General features: G+C 37.3%; 1 protein-coding gene across 3 annotated transcripts in view; it reads right to left on the minus strand.

Annotated features, from left to right (window-relative positions):
* NAALADL2 (N-acetylated alpha-linked acidic dipeptidase like 2) overlaps positions 1–20,440 on the minus strand; it is a 505,503-nt gene that overhangs the window by 30,813 nt on the left and 454,250 nt on the right. For all 3 annotated transcript variants that reach the window (XM_075418303.1, XM_075418304.1, XM_009940036.2), the window contains one exon: positions 3,057–3,150. In XM_075418303.1, the coding sequence (XP_075274418.1) occupies positions 3,057–3,150 (94 nt within the window). The remainder of the gene's footprint in view (positions 1–3,056; positions 3,151–20,440) is intronic.

The raw sequence follows: 20,440 nt of genomic DNA on the forward strand, positions 1-20,440 counted from the left end.
AGACCATCAGCAGATGCACAAAAGGAAATGTCTCTCTAGTCACAAGCCTTCCTTTCAGCTAAACCCCAAAGCAGTAGCTTGCTTCCAACAGTTCAGGTGTGTGTAAGCGGAGAGAACACATGTCGCTTAACAGCCATTTCCCATCTTTCTGAGGAATAAGCCTCAAGCCAGATGTAAACATGCTGTGGATGACATTTCCCTATAACCTGCCACCCAGCCTACCCTGAATGTAAAAAACGGTTTATAAAGTGCTGAGTAACACCCCATTGAATTTAACAGAGCAAACAGTACGGACAGTCAGCACGTTACAGAATTTAATCCTTTGGAAACATAAATAAAAGCAGTATTAACAAATCATAAGACATGTACAACCTTTTGTGAGGACATCCGGGAGATTGCAAAACTGCGACTCAAGTCTTTACACATATGACTTAACTTCAAGAACGTGAGAAAGTCCAACAGGCAATAAGATGTGTGTTTAAAGGATTGGCTGAACCAGAACCCAGAGGCGCAAACTTGAGCCTAATGAACAAATCTTCTAGCATGTCATGCAGATTTCCCTGCACCTTTTCTACATTTACAGTTTGCATGAAGTTGGAGAAGTTTACTAAGACAATGCTCCTTTGAACTGGAAATCTAAGACAACACAAAATCTTTTGAAGAATGGAAACATCCATGAGCCATGTTAAAAAGTACAACTTCTCATTTAAGGAGCCAGAAAAGAGACCATAGTCTTATTGTTTTCCAAAATAAAAATAAACCATTATTTGACACAAGTCTGAGATAGACAAGACATGAAAATAATGAGAAAAGTCATTAAACAAAAATTCAAAGTGAACAACCAGGAGAAAATTTAACCTGCTGGCCCTACAGCCTAGAAAATAATTTTCCCTCCCCGTAGTGGTTGAGATAAATGGTCTTACTGAAGTTAGAGGAAAAAAAGTCAGTTTAAATCAAAATTTCCTTTTACTCAAAATAAAGAAAAAAGGAAAAACAATACCAGACATCCTATGTTCAGTTGAAGGAATACCACCTGAGCCACACTTTTTAACGGGTGATTCTTTCCTGCTGTGTTTAGGCTGAACTAAACCAACATTTATATAGCACAACAGAGCTAAAATTACTTGTCTTTTTGGATGCTCACTGATTCCAGACCAACGCCAGCCTACTGACTCCTAGGTCTTGACAATGATGGATGGTGAAGATTAAAGAAAAGGTATCATACGTCTATGAATGTGTATTACAGAAAAGTGATAGTTTATACTGTAGGGAGTGAATGAAATGTAGGGGAAACACCTCAAGATAGCAAAAAATCTTTAAGCTTGAGATAAGATTCTACTAAACTATATGTAAAGATTTGGCGTGATTTTATAGAATATACATCTTTATTTAACTGGAGAATTCCATAAATGTAGAAATAGAAAAATTATTTTTGAAAGGCCTTAGCACACTACAAGTAATCTGTATCAGAGACATAATTGGAGAAGAGGAAATAAAAACATGGTTTTACCTATCTCACATTTTTCCCCTCTGACATCCTAACAAGGGCATGGTTTGGAGGAGCCTTTCAAATTTCACAGGGGTTCTTGTCAGGGATGTACCTTTTACCATTGCTTTCAAGTTCACTGAATTCTGACCAGAACACCAGCTTCTGAAATGTCTCAGTTTGTACACAATTATGTTAGAGTTTGGCAGCTAAATTATCAAAAGATTTAATCTCCAAGAACTAAGCCTCTTCGGTGCTCTCCACATCCAGTCTACTTTCAACTAGTCACTTAGAAAAGGAAGGAGAGTTGGATCTCATTTGAATACAAGATATGAGGAAACTACAAGGGAAAAGGGACAGAATGGGAGGAGGAAGACAGATGGTACTGAAGGAGAAAGCTTATACGGAGGAGTGACATTGGACAGCATCAGAACCTAGACTTCCTCTCCCTCCTCAGTGCCCAAGACTGGAGCTAAGACAGATATTCTTTTCTTAATTGATAAGAAGAACGTTTATTGTTCTTCTGTAGTCTAGATAGTAGCAGAGAACATCTCAGTAACATACAATGGGTTCAGTTCCTTATAACACATCAACAGTTTTCTGCCAACGGTAGAGAAGAAAAAAAAAGAAAACAACAGCCCCCAGTAGCAAATGGAATGAGGGAATGCACAGCTGCACCCTTTAACTGTGTTATCTCCATAAGCCCAAGCCAAGGGCTATTGGCTTCATTGGGTTCTGCTATCAACAAAGGACAAAAAGACTGCAGAATGCTTGTTCTTTTATCTAGCCCTACAAGACCACAAGACAACAGAATGAGCCAGAAATGAGAGGGCCACACTGGAATATTAGTAACGGCTCCACGCCCTTGATGAAGCAGTCGCGTATCAAGGCATTCATCCTACACCTAACAGTGCCAAATTCAGAGTCTATGAGAATTATATTCGCTTCATTTCCAAGTTACCAGTCACTTCTGTTTACTTTCTCACTAGGAACTGTCTTGTCCATCTCCCTAACCCCAAACCGTTGTCCCCAACACACCAAGATCAGTTTCACATACTGAGTGTCCAGGGTCTCAGTGCTTAATCAACGCAAACAATACGTATTGGTAAATTACCGTGCTTTGTCACGCCTGAAAAAGGAGAAAAGTCAGCATGCTCCGCCAACAAGGCAAGTTGGTGGAGTAACGAAACAAGGAAGATGATTGTGAAAATTAAGGAGCCAAACGGCAACTGGATTAGAAGCTCTCTCTTTCTTGTACTGAACAAAGCCCTGAAGGGAATTAAAATCAAGTTCAGTCACAGAGGTTGTTATCTTTGACTGTAATTATGAGATTTTAATACTACTTATTCCGTAGATGACATAATAACATCAGAAGAAATACAAACTTTTTATGGCTTTAGTTAGCAACAAAACCTGTGTTTTATTTAGCATTATATAATAACACTGTTTAACCAGTAAAATCACTGGCTATCATTCAAGTGGAAATTAAAAATCTGTACCAGGGAATAGATGATCCTTTTTTTTTTTCTCTGTATTAATGAAGAATAATATTCCTCTGACAAAAAATTACCTTTAAGACTGTTCTGAACTTCTAACGCGATGTCAAGGGCATTAAACGGCAAAACTGGTTCACTGGCAATTTGCAAAGTCACTTGTCCTGTTAGCTGAAAAATACAAAAAAACCCACAAAACAGTCAAATGGTTTCTAATAGATTTAATAGCCAGCACTTGTTTTGAAATAGCACATACTTTCATTACATCGGATTTTAAGGGAAAAATTAATAAAAACGTCATAAACACGTTTGTGAAAAGGAATATGACCTAGAACATTGCCTTTCTAATACAACATTAAAAAATGTTAAGAGATTACATTTTATGACCACACACAAGAATTCTGTGCAGTATTTTTTCTGCGGACCTACGATACTGCAGGAGTCTCTGAAGGGCCTTAGTTTTGCTTCGTTTTCAAACAAAACGTCTCCACATTCTAAAAGTAAGAATGAGGTTTATTGTTTTACTTAGTTCTCTGGTTTTAGCTATTGGATTTTTAAGAGTTCACATAAGTTAAATAAAAAAAAAGATAAAAAATTACAGACGTTAATGAGCTTCAGATCAAGCCCATGGCTAAATGCAAGCTGACCTGAAAGCCTACTGCCTTTTGAAGAGACAAGCAACAACATGCTGCACACAGACATACAACTTCCAAACTGGACAGAACACTACATTCTCGCAGTAACTTACAGAAAGAAATTCCCAAACGAGTGAAAGAGAATTCTCAGTCCACTTCAGACTAGACATTAGCACCTGTCATGAAACTCAGTGGCATGAATGTTTCTTTTCGACCGTTCCAGAGATGAGGCCAGGGACCGACTGACCTGAGTGCTTCTTTTCAGTTACACAAGATAGGCTCTCCAGCTCAGGGCTTAGACATGCTACGGGGGCTGTGTATAGAAATATGTTATTCTGCTGAACTACACCGAGCCTGTGATTAAACAGAGGATTTCAGTCTCTAGCCGCCAAGTCCGCCACTGTTCGTGGGAGCTATAAAAACACGCTGACAGAAACATGAAAGCAACTTTCATTCATCTTCTTCATATCCTGATATTGCAAAAAGGGAAAAAAATACCTGCAGGGCTGTGCTCTAAAATGGCACGATGGCTGCAGGTGATGGCAATCGTGATGATAAAAATGTGGACTGAATAGACTCATATTGTACAATGCTTCCAGGGTGTTGGGGGGGTTAGAATAATATCTATCCTTCAAAAGCAATATGATAGCTGCTGTGCAGAAAGTAGCATTTTAATTCCACAAAACAAAGTAGTAGGAAAAGACAACAATGCTAAGTAATATTGAAAACAATAGTACAGCAACTGAAAAGGCAAACCATCTCCCAGGAAAGTGGATGAAAAGAGGGTAGATCAGAAACAAGTTTCCTGGAGAAAGGTTAATCGAACCCCAACAACATTTCTAAGAAAGCATTAAAGAAATACTGGTCTTTGACCTGGCCACAGACTGGTTTGGGTACAGAGACTGAGGGAACATGCTGTATATCAGGCTGCAACCTCCAAATGAGCAGAGATGTACTTATGAAGCTATTCAGATTTACCTCTAGAGAACACAATATTGCAAAAGACACGAAGGAAAAAAACCACCACATATACAGTGAGAAAAAAATAGGGAGGAATAATGTCAGGCCATTACCAGAAAAACTAAAGAACTAACAGTGAACTTGAAGGAAGATGAAAAATACTGCGTTTGGGCATCTATGTTAAAAAATTACACAGTAACCTCTCATGAAACTTTTCTCCAAACTTCCCAACTGCACGGGCCATTACTGCTTGAAGGCAGTAATGTTTTCTACCAGTGATCATACACAAAAGTCTTTGGGTTGAAAAGCACTAGAAAACATTGGTCTTAGGCATATCAGAGAGGTACTGCGGAAATAACAAAAAAAAATATTGTTATGGCAAACCGAAATCTGTACAAAACTGTATCCCAATGAGGTTCATGTAATCCAGCCATAAGCAACTGTAAAAATCTGCTTCCAAATGTCCAAATGCCATGCAAAATCCCTCCCTGTCCTGCACAGAACTCTTTCAAGACACAGCTGCCCAAAACAACTAACCTGTAAGCTGCTATGGAAAAGCAACTGTGGCAATGAAATAACATTCTATTAAAGAGGAGAAATTCTATATGGAGCCCAAAGCCATTGAATCCTAAACAGTACTACATCACACTAAACATTTGAATTCTTCCCTGACACCCCGTTTCTGCAAAAACCTTCCTTAAACGGTAATGCAAGATACATATTCATAGGTATATTTCAGGGAGGGACATGAACAGTTACAGAATTCTACTGATACTTTTCAATTTGTTATCACAACGTTTAAGAACATAAAAATATGGAAAAAATGCTTCTTTTCTGAAGCGTAAAAGCGGCATTAAAAAGGACAATACCCACGTAAGCATCTCTCCTTTTCACCGTTGTCTCCTACAGAATCTGGCTTGATTTTTAGAAGTTCTTGCGTTCTTTCCATCTCCTACAAGCAATTTTATTTTGCTTTTGACTACATAAGACCAGAATGGTTTTCTTTCCTATTCAAAGTTATACCATCAAAATCCGATGATTGACTGAAACATTTTGGAAACTTTATAGTATCTCTGTATGCAATACTACAGACATTTGTGTGTTAGTAAACAGGCAACAAAGGTATTTATTAAATCACATACTTTGTAGGCTAATCTGGAAAAAATCAATCACAGAAAGGAAAGCTCAGAGCATTGATTTGAACAGAGTAAGTAATAATGCTGCAGAGGCATATATCAAACCCACATAATGCAGCAAGACAGAAAAAGCCACTGATTTCTTATTTATAGTCTTATTTTTGGATATACCATTCCCTCGAGTACAACACTGCATATACATGGAAAATAAAGACAAGCTTCTGCTCCCTTGTCCCTGTTGAAAAATGCTTCAGACTGACTATTGAATTATTAAATGCAAGAATAACTTAGCAAAGAGTAAAGACAACAATTTTCTCATAAAGTGAAATGCTAAAGCAGCATAATTGATTCTATTCTTATACTGAACTGGTTATAATACTAATGACAACTTCTCAGTTAACATTTATATATAATAATATACACACAATACACACACAAATTGATGTAACATTTGCACAATTATCATCTCTAAAGAAAAAAATTTTAGTTCAAATGCTAATTGATTCTGAAATGCTTTTCTTATATAATTTAAAATGAAAAAATAATAACATTTCCACCACACTTGGCTTTGGGAAAGGTATTCTTCAGTAAACTAAAATGTATTTAACGAACTTCCAATTACTTTAGAGATAAATATGAATATAAAACATAACAATAATTGTAGCATTATACTGTATATTGCAAAATAAATCTGAATATTCATATTAGGTTTTTACCAAGGTAACATTTTTTCAACGTCTTTTATCTTCCAGTGTAAACATCTTTGTAGGAAGGAAATAACTACTGTCCCTGTCTTTATCTCTCTGACACTGTGCAAATCGCAAAAAGCTAAAAAACCCCACAAACTTCCAAAAATGCTAGTGTTAAAGACGATTCAGTATCACATGATACCTCCTAAATGAAGTCGTAGGTTCTTCTCTCTTCCAAAGTGTTATAACCTACTCATCTAGGAACTATGTCGTCTTGCCATCCTAATTTCACTATAAAAGTCAGCTCTTGGGGACATCAGGTGGATCTGCACCTCGCTCCAAAAGACTGTGACAATAAATAATAATTGGATTAAATACACGCAATATGTTAATCTACGTAAATTATAAACATCCTTTATATTTTCATCTGTTTTACAATCTAAATAACGAAACTAAATAAAATGGAGTTGGGCAGGGTTCATCACAAATTTTTTTTCGGTGAGTACGTCACAGCTGGTTTTTCAGTGAGTTAAAATCTGCTTTCGAGGCATCTTGCTCTCTCAAACATCCAAGCTGCCTACTAACAACTCAAAGCACATCCACTGGCATGCAAAAAAACATTTTAAAAAATGAATACTTAAAATCCAGGCTACAAAAATGTGAAAGACTCCACTCAGTCTTTTTTTACACAGATTCAGTTTTGCTTTTGCAGCATGCTGTTATTGATCATGTCTTGCAGGGACACGTCTTAAATGTTCTCTGGTTTTACATACAACGCAGGCATGGCAACCCATCTTCCATTCTGTCACACGATGAGAAACTTGTAAGATGAGTAAAACGAAAACATATTTAGTGGATATGAAGATACGAAAATATTGTGCATGACAGAGATCGATCTGCTAGAACAAATATCAGCATACAGTGTGCAGGCAGTTTCTTTAACTCAGAGGTTCACATGCCAGTCTTGGTTGGTTTTGGGTTTTTTTTGTGAAATTTAAAACTGTGTGCTATATCTAGCCGGTGCGCTGTGTAAATCCCAGTGGGTGCAAGTGCTGAGCCTTTAGGACATTTTTAGTTACATTAAGAGTGCTAAAATCTAAACAGACATCTCGGATCTCTTCATATGCCAACTTACATACAACATAAAAAAAATCAGGTAAACTGCCATGTTTATTCTTTTGTGAACACTGCTCTTCAGTGGTGCTGTACTCCAATTTTACCTGCTGGAATGAATTAGACACAGCTACTTGAAACCTGAATTGTGCAGTGGTAACTCCTTTAGTTTTCCAGCCATATACCTCTGCAACATATTTTTTTTCTTCTTTCCTGCATCCTACAATTTTCAGGTTTTTATTAGATATTTTTTAATTAAGCATGAGAAATTGAGTCTATTTAAATGAAATCTCTGATTCCCTGGCAATAACATAATTTCAGCACATAGTATTACTGGATGAATGGCAGTAATCGTGAGACTCATGATAAATTATTGAGCGTTTTTAATACTGGGATCTCAATATACTGTAGAAAAATTTCCTGTATAATCAGTCTACACAGTTGTTTTCCTTTATTCATCACCTCTCACAAAAGTTAACTGACTCGTACAAGAAAAGTCAGAGGCAGGAGCATGAGAAAACAACCATTTCTTTAACCCTCTATTTTTCTGATGAACCACATTCACTTGATTAGAGAAAAAAAAAAAAGAAATCTGGTCACAAATACGTTTGCTTTGCACTAGAGCTGTCAGCTTTTGACAATCCAGAACTCAAAACTTCAGTAGTACCATATGTGGTTTTGTTCTTACTGAAATCTGCCTTGGCACCAGGGCCTGTATTTACGCTACAGGTCAAACAATATTTTGGGGTCTCTGACATTCAGTTCAACATACTGCATTTTAGGTCAGTAGAGGGCTCTCTGAGAAAAGAGGACGATGAGTCTATGGCTATGGTAGGTGAACTAGGGCATACTAATTTGTAACAGACAGCTGTTTCTCACCAAGGAACGTATGAGGTCTTACAAATATCAAAAATTTTATTTCAGCACCCCCCCTCTATAATTTAATATTGTTTGATTAACTCTTAGTATAGAAAATACTGAGTAGGAAGTAAAAGTGATAGTGAGCAAAACATGAATTCTCCCTCTTTGCAGGTATGTTGTACACAGCAAACAACAACTAAGTAATGACGGTATCATGGTGGCACACAGCACCAGGCATCCCGAAAGTTACAGACTAAGATAGGCCAGAATTATGGTAGCTTGAGCTCCTTACTCTTTACTGATTTACAATTACTTAATAATCATACGCTACGTCTTCTACATGACTTATGATAGGATGCTGAGGCACTGAGAACTTAAAGTCAGAAGTACTCTCTTAAGTTGATTTGCTTAAAATCTAATTTGTTGGCCAACTTGGTAATATACAGCACTTAGAGCAGTGAAAGTGCATTTTCTGTAGATTTCACTCACAGCTGGGAGGGATCATTCATCCCACTGCTTTCAATTACTTGCACAAAAAAGAAACTCATACTTATCTCTGCTTTGTTTTCTGTGTACATGTTGAAATTCCTACATTTTAAATTATACTTATATGAAGTACATGGATATATATATATTGGTGCATATTTAAATGCATTTATGTGAATCTTCTAACACATGTATATTAAAAATATATTTTAATTGTATTAATTTCTAGCAAGTCATTATACGCCATGCCCTGGGTTATACCTCCATAAGGTTATACTCACTTCTACCTTCTCTCCAGATCACCAGCGAAAGGGCTGTGAGTGAGGACACGCAGGGGTGATCACGTCGCTCCTCACGCAGCGGCCGAGAGCGATCCTCCTCTCCTCACCCAGCACAGAGCGGGCAGAGGCGCCTCGGGACCTGCGAGACATCCCTGTGCTCTGGAGCTCGCTGACAGGGCACATGCCGGACAGCAAGAGCACAAACAGGCTTCAGAGAGGACCAGACGGGGCAGTGCACTGCGCACTACTAAAACTGGTGCTCTGGATTCAAAGGAATGAACTGCTACTCAGCCTGGCTTCTTTGGAACTGTGGCAGAGCAACTTTACGTCTGTGCAGGATAGGCAGGGTTAACGCTGACACAGAAAGCCTTGAAGTTCACTGTAAAGGACAGTTCCTTATGTGGGCAGTCTGGCAGTGTAGAAGCTAGCTAGAAAGGGAGAGTTTCTCCAGTGCTTTACTCACATTTTTTCTGCACAGAAACAGAAATTGCATGCCTTTGAAGTGTGCAGGTAAGTAGCAATAATCTCCAGTAGAGTTCCTAATCATGTATTTCATATTCATGTATGTCAAATTCTAGTGGCATCTAGGTGCAAAGAGTGTCGAATTAACTTCTAGAAGGGCCACTAGATTCAAGCCTCTTGTTAAAAAAAAGTCAGTCACTTCGACTTTTCCCTAGTGCGGGTAGTTATGAGCATGCAAAAGGACCTAACAGAATGCTCCTCTGCACTGAGAGCTTCATGAGCTCTGGGTGAAGAGGTCACACTATGACAATACAAATCCTTACCTCATTACAAACCCTCGCGGTAGATTTCCTAAAGAGAATTTTAAAGTTTCTTCTAGTGTTAATTTTTTTTTATCTCCAACTTTAAAGCCAGGTTGCTCTGGTTACCAATTGCAGACTTTGAGAGTGACAAATATAGAAAATTTTGCTTTAAAGCTGAGTAATTTGCATATAGCATTCCTATAAACTAAGATGCCATCATTGCAAAGAAAACCACCTTTTAAATGCCTTTATTCTCTGATCCTCTTCAGACATAGCAGGAGGAGGGGGAAACTAGTGCTAGATCCTTTTTAAAGAAGCAATGTTAACTGCCTGAAGCTGGTTACAGGCAGTCCTGTGGAAACAGGTTGAGCTATTGTTGTGGTAGAAAGAGAAGCATGTAATACAATGTGAAGCAAATTTTATTTCCACACATCAGAGGCAAAGATCTCTAATGACAACAATCACGTATAGAAATTGCATCTTGGATAGATCTTTAGCACCTTAAACCAAAATTATATAGCTTCTTTTTTTCTTCATTTGCATGTGTAATTCAGACATTCGAAGGATAAAACATGCAGCTAAAAGTGCACACTGCATTACAGTTTTGGACAAACAATGTTAAGTATTTTTTCAGGTTTCAGCCATAAAGGAAAGTCTAAAGTTAAAGAAAGTAACCGTCATCTCCAAACTAACAGACAAGATACATCAGTGAGGACTCCTGTGTGCTGGTAGGAAGAGAGGGCGCTGTGATTAACTGCTTGGACTTACAGTACGCAGCTCCAGAAATCATCATGCTCTTCCACGCTACCAAATGTCTCCAGTGTATTTGCTACCAGTTAATGAACATCAGTACCTTTCCCTGACTTCTGCATGTGTTCAAGACTCCAATCGGGATGTTAGCACCACCAGCCCTCCTTACTCACGATACGGGATAATCAAAGCATAAGATGATAAGACTCAGCAAGGTAGAAGATAGTTTAGTTAACAGTTGCCAGACAGTTGGCTGGATCCTGCCAGTCTATGAGCCTTACAAGTCAGACAGTAATGACCAGCAGATAAAACAAGCAGCAGTGCAAGTCTGCATTTAACCATCCAGGTTCACAAGCACTCTACAGAAATATAGATCAGCTTAGCAAACAGTATGTTGTCTTACAGTCCTAATTTATCAAAGTATCTTCTCATATGCTTCAAGATACACGCCTGAAGCAAGAATCTTCCTAAATTAGGACCAATCCCAGAATCATACATTCAAGGACATCCAAGTACTTGCTAAGCTTCTGCTTGATCTGTAAAGCCAGTTGTTACGCTGAATCTGCAGGACTCAGTCTGAAACTTGTGGCATTGTTAGCAACTAGATAATAGTCTTCAGAGGACTGCAGTAATGAAGAAACCAGCAATAGGAAGCTTCAACCACAGCTTTCAGTTTAGTCTTGATATCATCTTTTTAATCACTCCCCTTTTACAGAAATGGATTTGATTTAATTGAACTCCTAAAAAAAAGGCTCTAATCACACTTCATCAGCATGCAATTATTATTCAGAGGAAACCATATGTACTATTAGGCACTCTTAATTAAAAGAATGCATATAATCTGCCTCAGTACCTAACAGTCATTCTCCCTGATGTTCATTATTCTTTTTCTTCCATTATTGTGACAAAATTTTTTTTTTCTATTTTTCCTCATCTATCCCCATTTTACTTCTACACTTTTTCAACGTTAACGAACATTATATCAGGACGCTGAGATGCATTAATACGCTGCCATCCTTAAAAACTCACTACATAGCATGACCTTCAAAATGAGTCAGATCTGACTATGGAGATTTGTGAAAAGAGGCTGAGGAAATTTTGTAACAGGACCCTTAAAGTATACTCTGTTTTGCCTGAATTTTATTTGCAATCATGACATATTCTAAGTAATGATGCAGAAAGAAAAACGTACGATAGGCAGCAGCCAGTCCTCAGAGACAGACAGGATTTGGGGAGAACCGGGGACAATGGATGGAAGAAAGTGGAGTTGAAGAACCTGAAGAAAAGCATCAATGAGGAGTTGAGGCAGTGACTCCTTGAGGAACTTGGAAAACTTGGACAGTCAATTCAGCATAGGCTCAACAGAATAAGCATTATGAAAAGATTAATGAGAACATTACATATTAAAGTCTCCCCATACTCTCAAACTCAAGAAAGCTAAGATATTTAATGGTTATAGAGAGAAAAGCTTGGTGTTTTCTCTCTTGCCACCTCTTGATGTAAAGGTACCTCAAATTTTTCCACTCAGGTCACCCTAATCAGTGAGGACTGGAGCACTGACAGTTCATTAAACATGACAGACTAGCCCTGAGGGTGAGACACTAGTGAACCACAGTGCTGAGAGGATTCAAGGGAAGCTGAAAATACACAGTTATGTAGTATATAGCTCAAAGAAGAGACCCACACACATTAACAGACATGTTCCACTTCAGGGGGGAACTGGATGGAAAAGACACTGAGTCTACCCCCAGACAGCCGGGTACGCAGCAGTACCCACAAAGATGCTCAGTTTTCTTGTTAGGCAATTACTTCAATTAGGGTTACATTCTGCTCTTGCATATACTTGCATGCTAGTTAGCAAGCCAGAAAGGTATTGAAGCTTCTTACTGGTACCATAATTCAAAGCTGCAACTTCCATGCATTTTTCACAGTAGTTTTCAAATCAGAATATTCAATCTTCAATGTATACTGTGCAAGACACATAGAATAAGTAGTAATCAGTTGACTTGTATTAATAATTTGAAATTTAAATCTCAGTAGGAGATCTCATACCTCCTCCTGTAATTAAATAGTACAACTTAAGAAATAAAGGTGGGGGAAGATTGGTTGGTTTATTTTAAAAAGAAAACATTAATTAAAGATGAATATGTTTGGGACTGAGCAAGCTCCCCTCAGGCTTGGGGAAAATGCCAAGTCTGACAAACTCTTTGAGCCTTAGGGAATCCCAGGTCAGTTTGATGAACTTACTGAAGTATTTTATAATTAGTTGGCATGCTCCTGAGGCTACCAATTTACCTGAAAAAGGAACTCCCTCGCCTTTCAAATTTGTCCCTGAACAACAATGAATAAAGACCTAACAAATAATGTTTCTTATCACAGAATATTTATATAAGTAGAGAAAGAAAAGTCAGAAGAATGTCCTGTGCTATAGGATGGCCCTTGAAATTCATAAGGAACCCTTGCAGTAAAACTCGAACTATCTGAAGGTAGAACTGAGATTTATTACCACATCTGGGGCTGTAACACTACACTTGTTATTAAGATAGTTAGATTATGATGGCCATTTCATTCAGCTGCACCCTATCTTTATGCGGGCTCTGCATTAAAATGATAAAGGCAGCATGATACAATGGCAACAACAAAGATTAAACAGAGAAGCACATTAAAAAGCATATGATCTTAAAACTGCAGGAAATGTTACTACTTGCTCAAATCACAGCAATTACTGTTAATAAAAAAGAAAAATCAATGTTTACCTACTGTACTGCACCTTGGCTGCTCCAGGTACTACTTATTTTAAATATCTTATTATTTATAATCATCATTAGTGTCTAAGCACCAAAAGTACATTACCTGTCTCAGAAAATAATGCAAAATACATCTACTTTAAAGGCTTGTCACCTATCTTAACCTTATCTCATAGAATCCAACAACAAAGTGTCGGTACGGCATATGAAAGGCACAGGTTACTTTAGACTATCTGACAAGCGTTGTCCTAAGAACAGCTCGAAGGCCAGGACTCACCTTGTTGGTAAGCATCCTATTTTTGTTAGCTTCTGGTCTTGCTATTGATTCCTTTTCTTTTGGCTTAGCTGAATGCTATTTGTCTCCAGTTTTAGATTAACTTTCTGGAACAAATGCATTCATCGTAAGAGATCTCAATATGGGCAAAGAGACAAGGAGACATATTTTGAATACTCAGGCAAAACCTGAGTACAACAAGGATGAAGATTTGATGACTGTACTGAAATAAGTTGAAAGAGCTGTTGTTGAAGAGACTGGAGAGTGGAAGAGATGGGGCTTGAAAAAGGCAAAAGATTTAGAAAGAAAAACAAGTTGGAATTTGCTGCACAACAGCAACAGGAGCCTGGGGAATTTCTGAAAGAGAAGATGGCAAGATTAAAAGGACAGCTGAGGAAGATCATTTTGGCAACAGCACTATAGATGTATTGCAGGGGAAAAAAACACTTGCAAGGCAAATATATCAAGACAAGAGAAGATTACAATGCAGACAAGTGGTTTGATCATGAGGCCAGGGAGAAAAAGATAGATTTTTAGAAATACTATAGAATGAAGATGTATCAGAGGAAAATACTTAACAACGTCCTTCAGCATACTGTAATCAGTGTATACTCAGGATGATTTCTCCATATTATATAAAACTCCAAATAAATTGTCCCACAAACTGAAAAAGTACTGCACAATTAGTGGGAGTGCTGATAGCATCCAAAGTGATATATGCATGCATGTGCGTAAGTGTACTTGCATACACAGATTAGAGAAAAACTCATCTCAAAATTCCTCTATATGTTAAAATTGAAGACAGATGCTGTTACAGATAAAATTCGATGTTCAGGCCTAAAAATGAAGACTTTGTAGACTCTAAGCATTTTCTTCTTCCCCCTGCACTAGAAAGGCAATGTGTATAGGTATTTGTTGTACCCTGCATAGCTTTAAATGAAATGTAAATAATCTTCAAAAGAGTTTTGATATCAGAGTGAGCTTTCTAGAACATTTTGCACTATGTCTACACAGTAAATCAAAAATACAAAACACATTTTGAAGTTGTTTGTTTGTAGATTCAGAGAAACTAAAAGCCCTACAGAAACTGTTCTGATCTCTTGCGTATACCATAATGCTGTAACAGCTTCTGAACCCTAATTAACAGTATTTTCATCTAAGCCTCATCCAGTAATAAGGGTATGGGGCATTTCTGTAGTGAAGAACTGATCAGAATGCACGCTTCATACTGGACTTAAAAAAAAAAAGAATAGTTTTCGTTTATGCGCCTAATGAAAAACACAGATTTTGGAATTCACTCAGTAGCCAAAAGCAGTAGGTAACAAGTAACAAACTAAGTTTTTCAACACCTTTTAAACTCCATTTCACATTATGAATACTGACCTCTTAAAATATTTGAAACAAGAAAAATGAAACGACACTGAATCTTGTGGTTTCTAGGAGCTGCTAACTGCGTACTGTCCAGTGGTCACAGTCCACCCTCGGAAGGATTGCCCCAAGAGACAGACCGTAGGCATCTCCACGTCTGTCCATTCCCAAACATTTAAAATTCCCATACTGAGACCAGCAGACACTAGACATGGTATTAGACTAGACTACTATGCTGGTTTTGTTAATATTTATTTTACCTCCACTCCTCCAGCATTCCCCTGCACAAAAACCACATAACCCTGAGACAGAGGTTGAACTACACATCTTCGGTTCATTTTATTGCCTTTTCTGCTTATTCTGCTCAAGTAACAACTGACATTTGCAAAAGAGGGGATGAAGGGGGTGGCTAGTACCATCTAAGCAGAGGGTTTTATTTGTGCAGAATATTACATTAAAAGAGCCCAGTAGCTATTAGCAATTATTAATCTTCAATTACAATAATAGTCATATTTAACAAAAAAACAGAATAGGCTATGCTGCAAGTCATAAAAAAAGCCTTTTTGATTGTCAGCCCTGTGAGGCTGAAAGACTCTTCATTCTATTCACTCAGTTATCATTCTGTAGTTTATAATTAAAGTGCTAATGTATATCAGAATTCTTTGATCTCAAAATAAAGGATTCTTTTACCAAAGAAATTAAGAACACATTAGTTACAAGAAATTCAAGTTTCCGAGTAAAAAATAAAAGAAAAAACCAAAAGTAAAGTAATGTAATTAAGGAAAAACTGTTTTTGTCGAATAAGAGAATGAAAAAACTTTGTGAGTAGTCATTCGGGATTGTGAAACAGTTTATCAAGTGCAAAAGGCCTTTCTCTTTGATAGCTACACACAATCTAGGAAGAAAGGAAGTAAGTGTACTGTACTGTCAGGAATGGACTAAATGGCCTCAAAGCTCTTTATCTTAAGCTAATGGGTAGAGGTAATTCATATATCCTGAAATCTAACTTCACTTAGCATGAGTTATCATAACAATTCGCAGTTATCTCATCCATGACTTTATATTTCCATTCTGATTTCATATTTTAGGGAAAAGATAGTCAGCAGCATATTATGTCACAAGGTACACCTACATTAACACAAATAAAAAGAACTACGTGTAGTCATCTACGCTATATACAAGCGTCACCTTAAACACTCAAGGTCAGCAGCACTCTTAACGTATAGTATCATCTCTTGTGTATTACTGATTAAAGACAGTGTGACTGAAATCTGACTTTAAAATCCAAGGGAAAAAATTTCCAGAACTAATTTTGGCTTTTAGTCTGTTAAGAAGAATCTCTTTGGGTCATTAGAGATGTTAACTGCAGTACATTGTTTCCCCCACCCAGGTTAAATGATAGTCACTAAAAAAAAGCTGGTAACTAAAAGGGATAAAGTCAGCAAGCCGGTAAGATCCCACACTGCTTGTCTGCCAGTACCACCGGTCACTTCTGAAAATGGAACCTGAGCTTTCGATAAATCTTTCAAAAGTAACTACTGGCTCAAACACGCGACTGGACACCAGGCAACCTTAGCTCTGATCTCAGCTCTGATATTGTATCCCTTCACATGCAATCTACTTCTCTAGGAAAGTGATCTTTACCTCAGTGGGGTTTAAAAAAAAGTCAGCAAAGCCTAATTATATACTATTGCTAACAATCTGCATTCAATTTCAATGAGTTTTGGATTAGGCAGTTCAACAGATTTTAAAAACAATATAAACATATCACTGTTGCTGTTCAGCAGCGTAAAGGATGTGTTTTGCAATTTTCTCTTCATCACTTTCTTTGAATTAAAACCACTAAGCCATCCAAAAAACGCAACGCAATTCAGTCTTAGTGGACTAAAAGAGCCAAACTGAAAGTGAGCAAAAGCGTCTTCCTTAACATTAAAAATGTTTCTGTTAAAACCACATGACTTGAGATCATCTTAAGTATTTCCTACATGACCTCTAAAAGCCAGATTTATAGTTCTGCTGACTTTTGAGACACTATGAAAGCTATGATTATTGAAACCGACAGTAATTTTAAATTTATTAGTTTCTCATTCTCGAAGTCACAGTTTAATAATTTTTAAGATCCAACTAGTTGTATAAGAATAGAAGCTTGAAAGCCTACCACAGCTATGGAAAACACGCTAAAAATAGTCCAGGAAACACAGTTTCGGATCAGAGGAGACTGCAGAATTTGATTACAGTATAGACTTCTCAATGGCTTTGCTTTGCTCTGTTCTTCATAAAATACAGGCAAATCATACAACCCAAAAATGAAAAGTTTGGGCATGTAGCACTTAACTAATGAGTTGGTTAGCTTAAGTTTAAGTAGTTTGGAAAAGCTCAGGCAAAGACTGCGGAGAATAAATGGCCACTGAATGTTTTTCTAATAAAGAAAGATTCCACTGAATTAAAGAGGACTCTGAAAGTCAGGCTAGAAAAAAAATATTTTCTTCTGTCAATATTAAACTTCAGTTATCTTCTCTCCAAACAGTCAGAATTGCTTCATGCGTTCAAATAAAACTCAAAAGCTGGTAGAAAGACTTAGCTTAACATCAAGGATGTACTTTCTACAGTTTCTGTGAAAATTCAAGGAATTATCCAAGCTGAGAATATAAACTTTAAAACAGTAGTGTCTTCAACTCTAACGTCCTTTGGAATTTCACTGTTTTCTTTATCTTCTCATGAAAATGGCAAGTGTGAACCTGTCAATCAAATGACTATATTTCTTCCTGTTTACTTTCCAGTTTTTTATGACTGCTTCCATGTTTCTCCTATGCCTTACATGAGTGACACAAAAGACCTATCTTCTTATAGAGGAAAAGCCAAGTTCTAAAGCAGAGTGCTCCTCAGGTTAATACCCTGTCAACAGCCTCCAGCAAGCAATGCACGAAGTACATGAAAAGAACTATGGACAGACATGTCCCAAATAAAAAAAATAAAAGCAGAAGTAAACTTGCACCTTAAGCTGTTAACACAGAAATGAAAGTAAAATAATCTCTCATAACAGAGAGATTGTGGAGGTGGGTTCTCTACATGTATGTCCCTTTTAAATTGTTGTTTAAATATTTAGGGGACCCTACTAACTGATCTGCTGTTATGTATGTGTCTGGAACATGACTTGCAAGTCATGTAACGGAGAGAAACACATGATTATGCAAGGTAGCATAGATTTCAATCCTCTGTTTAAAATTCATTTACACAACTTTAACAGATTACATTATACAATATGAACACATGAAAAAGTAAATGGGAACTAGGTTATGGAAACTGGTTGTTAGCAGCTTCTTGATTACAAAAGTATTGTGCTTATAAAGCATCCTTCAGCACATCCAAGGAGTCCTACTTAAGTACTGTCAATTAAAGCATTTTGCAGTGCCCTAGAAGATTTATAGTCAGCACGAGATGCTGCAGCTAAGCAAATTAAGAAGACAGTACAACCGGGTTGTAATATCCGAAGTGCCGTGTTGCTGGATTCCTCAAACATGAATCGAGTCTGGAGACTCATCTTAGTCTCATGAAATCAGTGTACTGATTTCAGTCTAATTCACATGTAATAGTGAATTACCTTTTCTAGTTTGTACAGGCTGTGTATTTAGCAAATGATCACTGTCAAGGATTACAGACTAATGCTTTACAGCAGCGAGGACTGTGATGGCGTTACTTTGCTCAGTTATGTCCTTGCCTTCCAAAAGTACTAAAGCTCTAAGATGTTTCACTAAAATTCCTTACGTACACTAAAAGGCACGATGATCTGAATAGCTTTAAATGAGGTATTGCAAAGTCGTGACAAGTAAAGGGTGCATTTTGAAGCAAACAGGTGTTCTTTGTCGTTCCTACAATATTCTCAGAAGACCAGTTCTATTTCTACTATCTGCATCTGTGAACCAATTCAAGCAGGAAACTACAAAACTTGAAGGTTTTTCATGAAATTAAACATATTTCAGCAGCATATGTCACAGGTTTTCTAAGTGATACACTAAGCAGGTGTACATTCTCCACTGAACAGAAGTAAGCTTTTCATTTCATGTATGCTTATAATTATCTCAAACTTACATGTAAGTCTTAACAGTAACTGAGATAAAGAAAGCACAAACAGCAAACAGAATCATACTGCTTTCAATATGATGACAGTGAAAATTACAGAATATGAAGAAAGACACTATGGGCCTTTAAAAAATGTTTGTTGACAGCTTCTGAAAAGTAACAAAAACCCATAACCTACCCAACCACATGCCTACTACTTTTATCAAATAGTATCTTACTGTGTAGCAAAATTATCCCTAAACAAGAACTAGGCCACTGGATAAAATATCTCCACAGAAACAGGACAACTGAATTCTCAATTTAGTGCAGGACCATAATGAATTTTTTGTTATCATTTGTGATTCTTTTGTCCTCTCCAAATGCTAGAATAGAATAAAAATACATAGAGTGAACTACAAGCAGAAATAAAGTTTTAAAATTGAATGCATTGAGCAAAACCACACGTTTCCATTTTTGTGTTCCTCACCAAGATTCTCACTGCCTTGCTTTGGCTTCTAATCCAATTTCGAAGCACCTCTGTGACTACAATAATCGTTACGAGCGAAGTCAGAACTTACTCATGGGCAAAATATACAATAATCTTCACAAAAATGCAATAATATGCCAAAAAAATCAAAGCTTCCAGATTTGCTGCTACTGCAAATCATACGGGTTTTCACAATGGTTTGGTATAAATAGTGCAGCTAGGATGGCTGACATCTTCAAGTAGCCAGCACCCACAGTCCAACTAATAGTATGCTCACCTAAACCAGTGGCTAGCTGTGGAAAAAAAATTGGACATATACTACCCATCACTATACAGAAAGCATCATATGCCTTTCAGCTTTAGAAATTTAGTAAAATAACTTGTGTACCATATATAAGCTCACTTCAGTTCAGTGTCTTAGGTCTGGCCATCTGGGGATATTAGGCCTGTGCTCACGACTAGAATCGGGCAGTCAGCACAGCTCCACGAACATAAAACAAAAGAAAATTATTATTTTCAAGTCCTGAGGAGAAAGTGCTCCTTGTCTTCAGCTTCGCTTTCCCCTATAGACCTGGGACAGGCAGAGTGGCAGAGAGAAAAGCCCGTAAACAGCATCACTTCACTACTAGCGAACATATTGGGAAAAACCTTTATGCACTCCAATATTTTCTAAGGGCCTAGTATTTTAAAAACTTTTTATGCATTTGTAAGTACTGATCTCTTTTGCTTTTAAAAGTCCATCAGGAAAACTTACCAGTAACTGATTGTGAATATAAATGGAAGACGAAAAGTAGGACGTTAACACTAACATATCATCTATTCTGGACAGGCTGAATGCATAAGATATTAAA

Source organism: Opisthocomus hoazin, chromosome 4 (genome assembly GCF_030867145.1).
Source record: "Opisthocomus hoazin isolate bOpiHoa1 chromosome 4, bOpiHoa1.hap1, whole genome shotgun sequence".
Taxonomy (NCBI): domain Eukaryota; kingdom Metazoa; phylum Chordata; class Aves; order Opisthocomiformes; family Opisthocomidae; genus Opisthocomus; species Opisthocomus hoazin.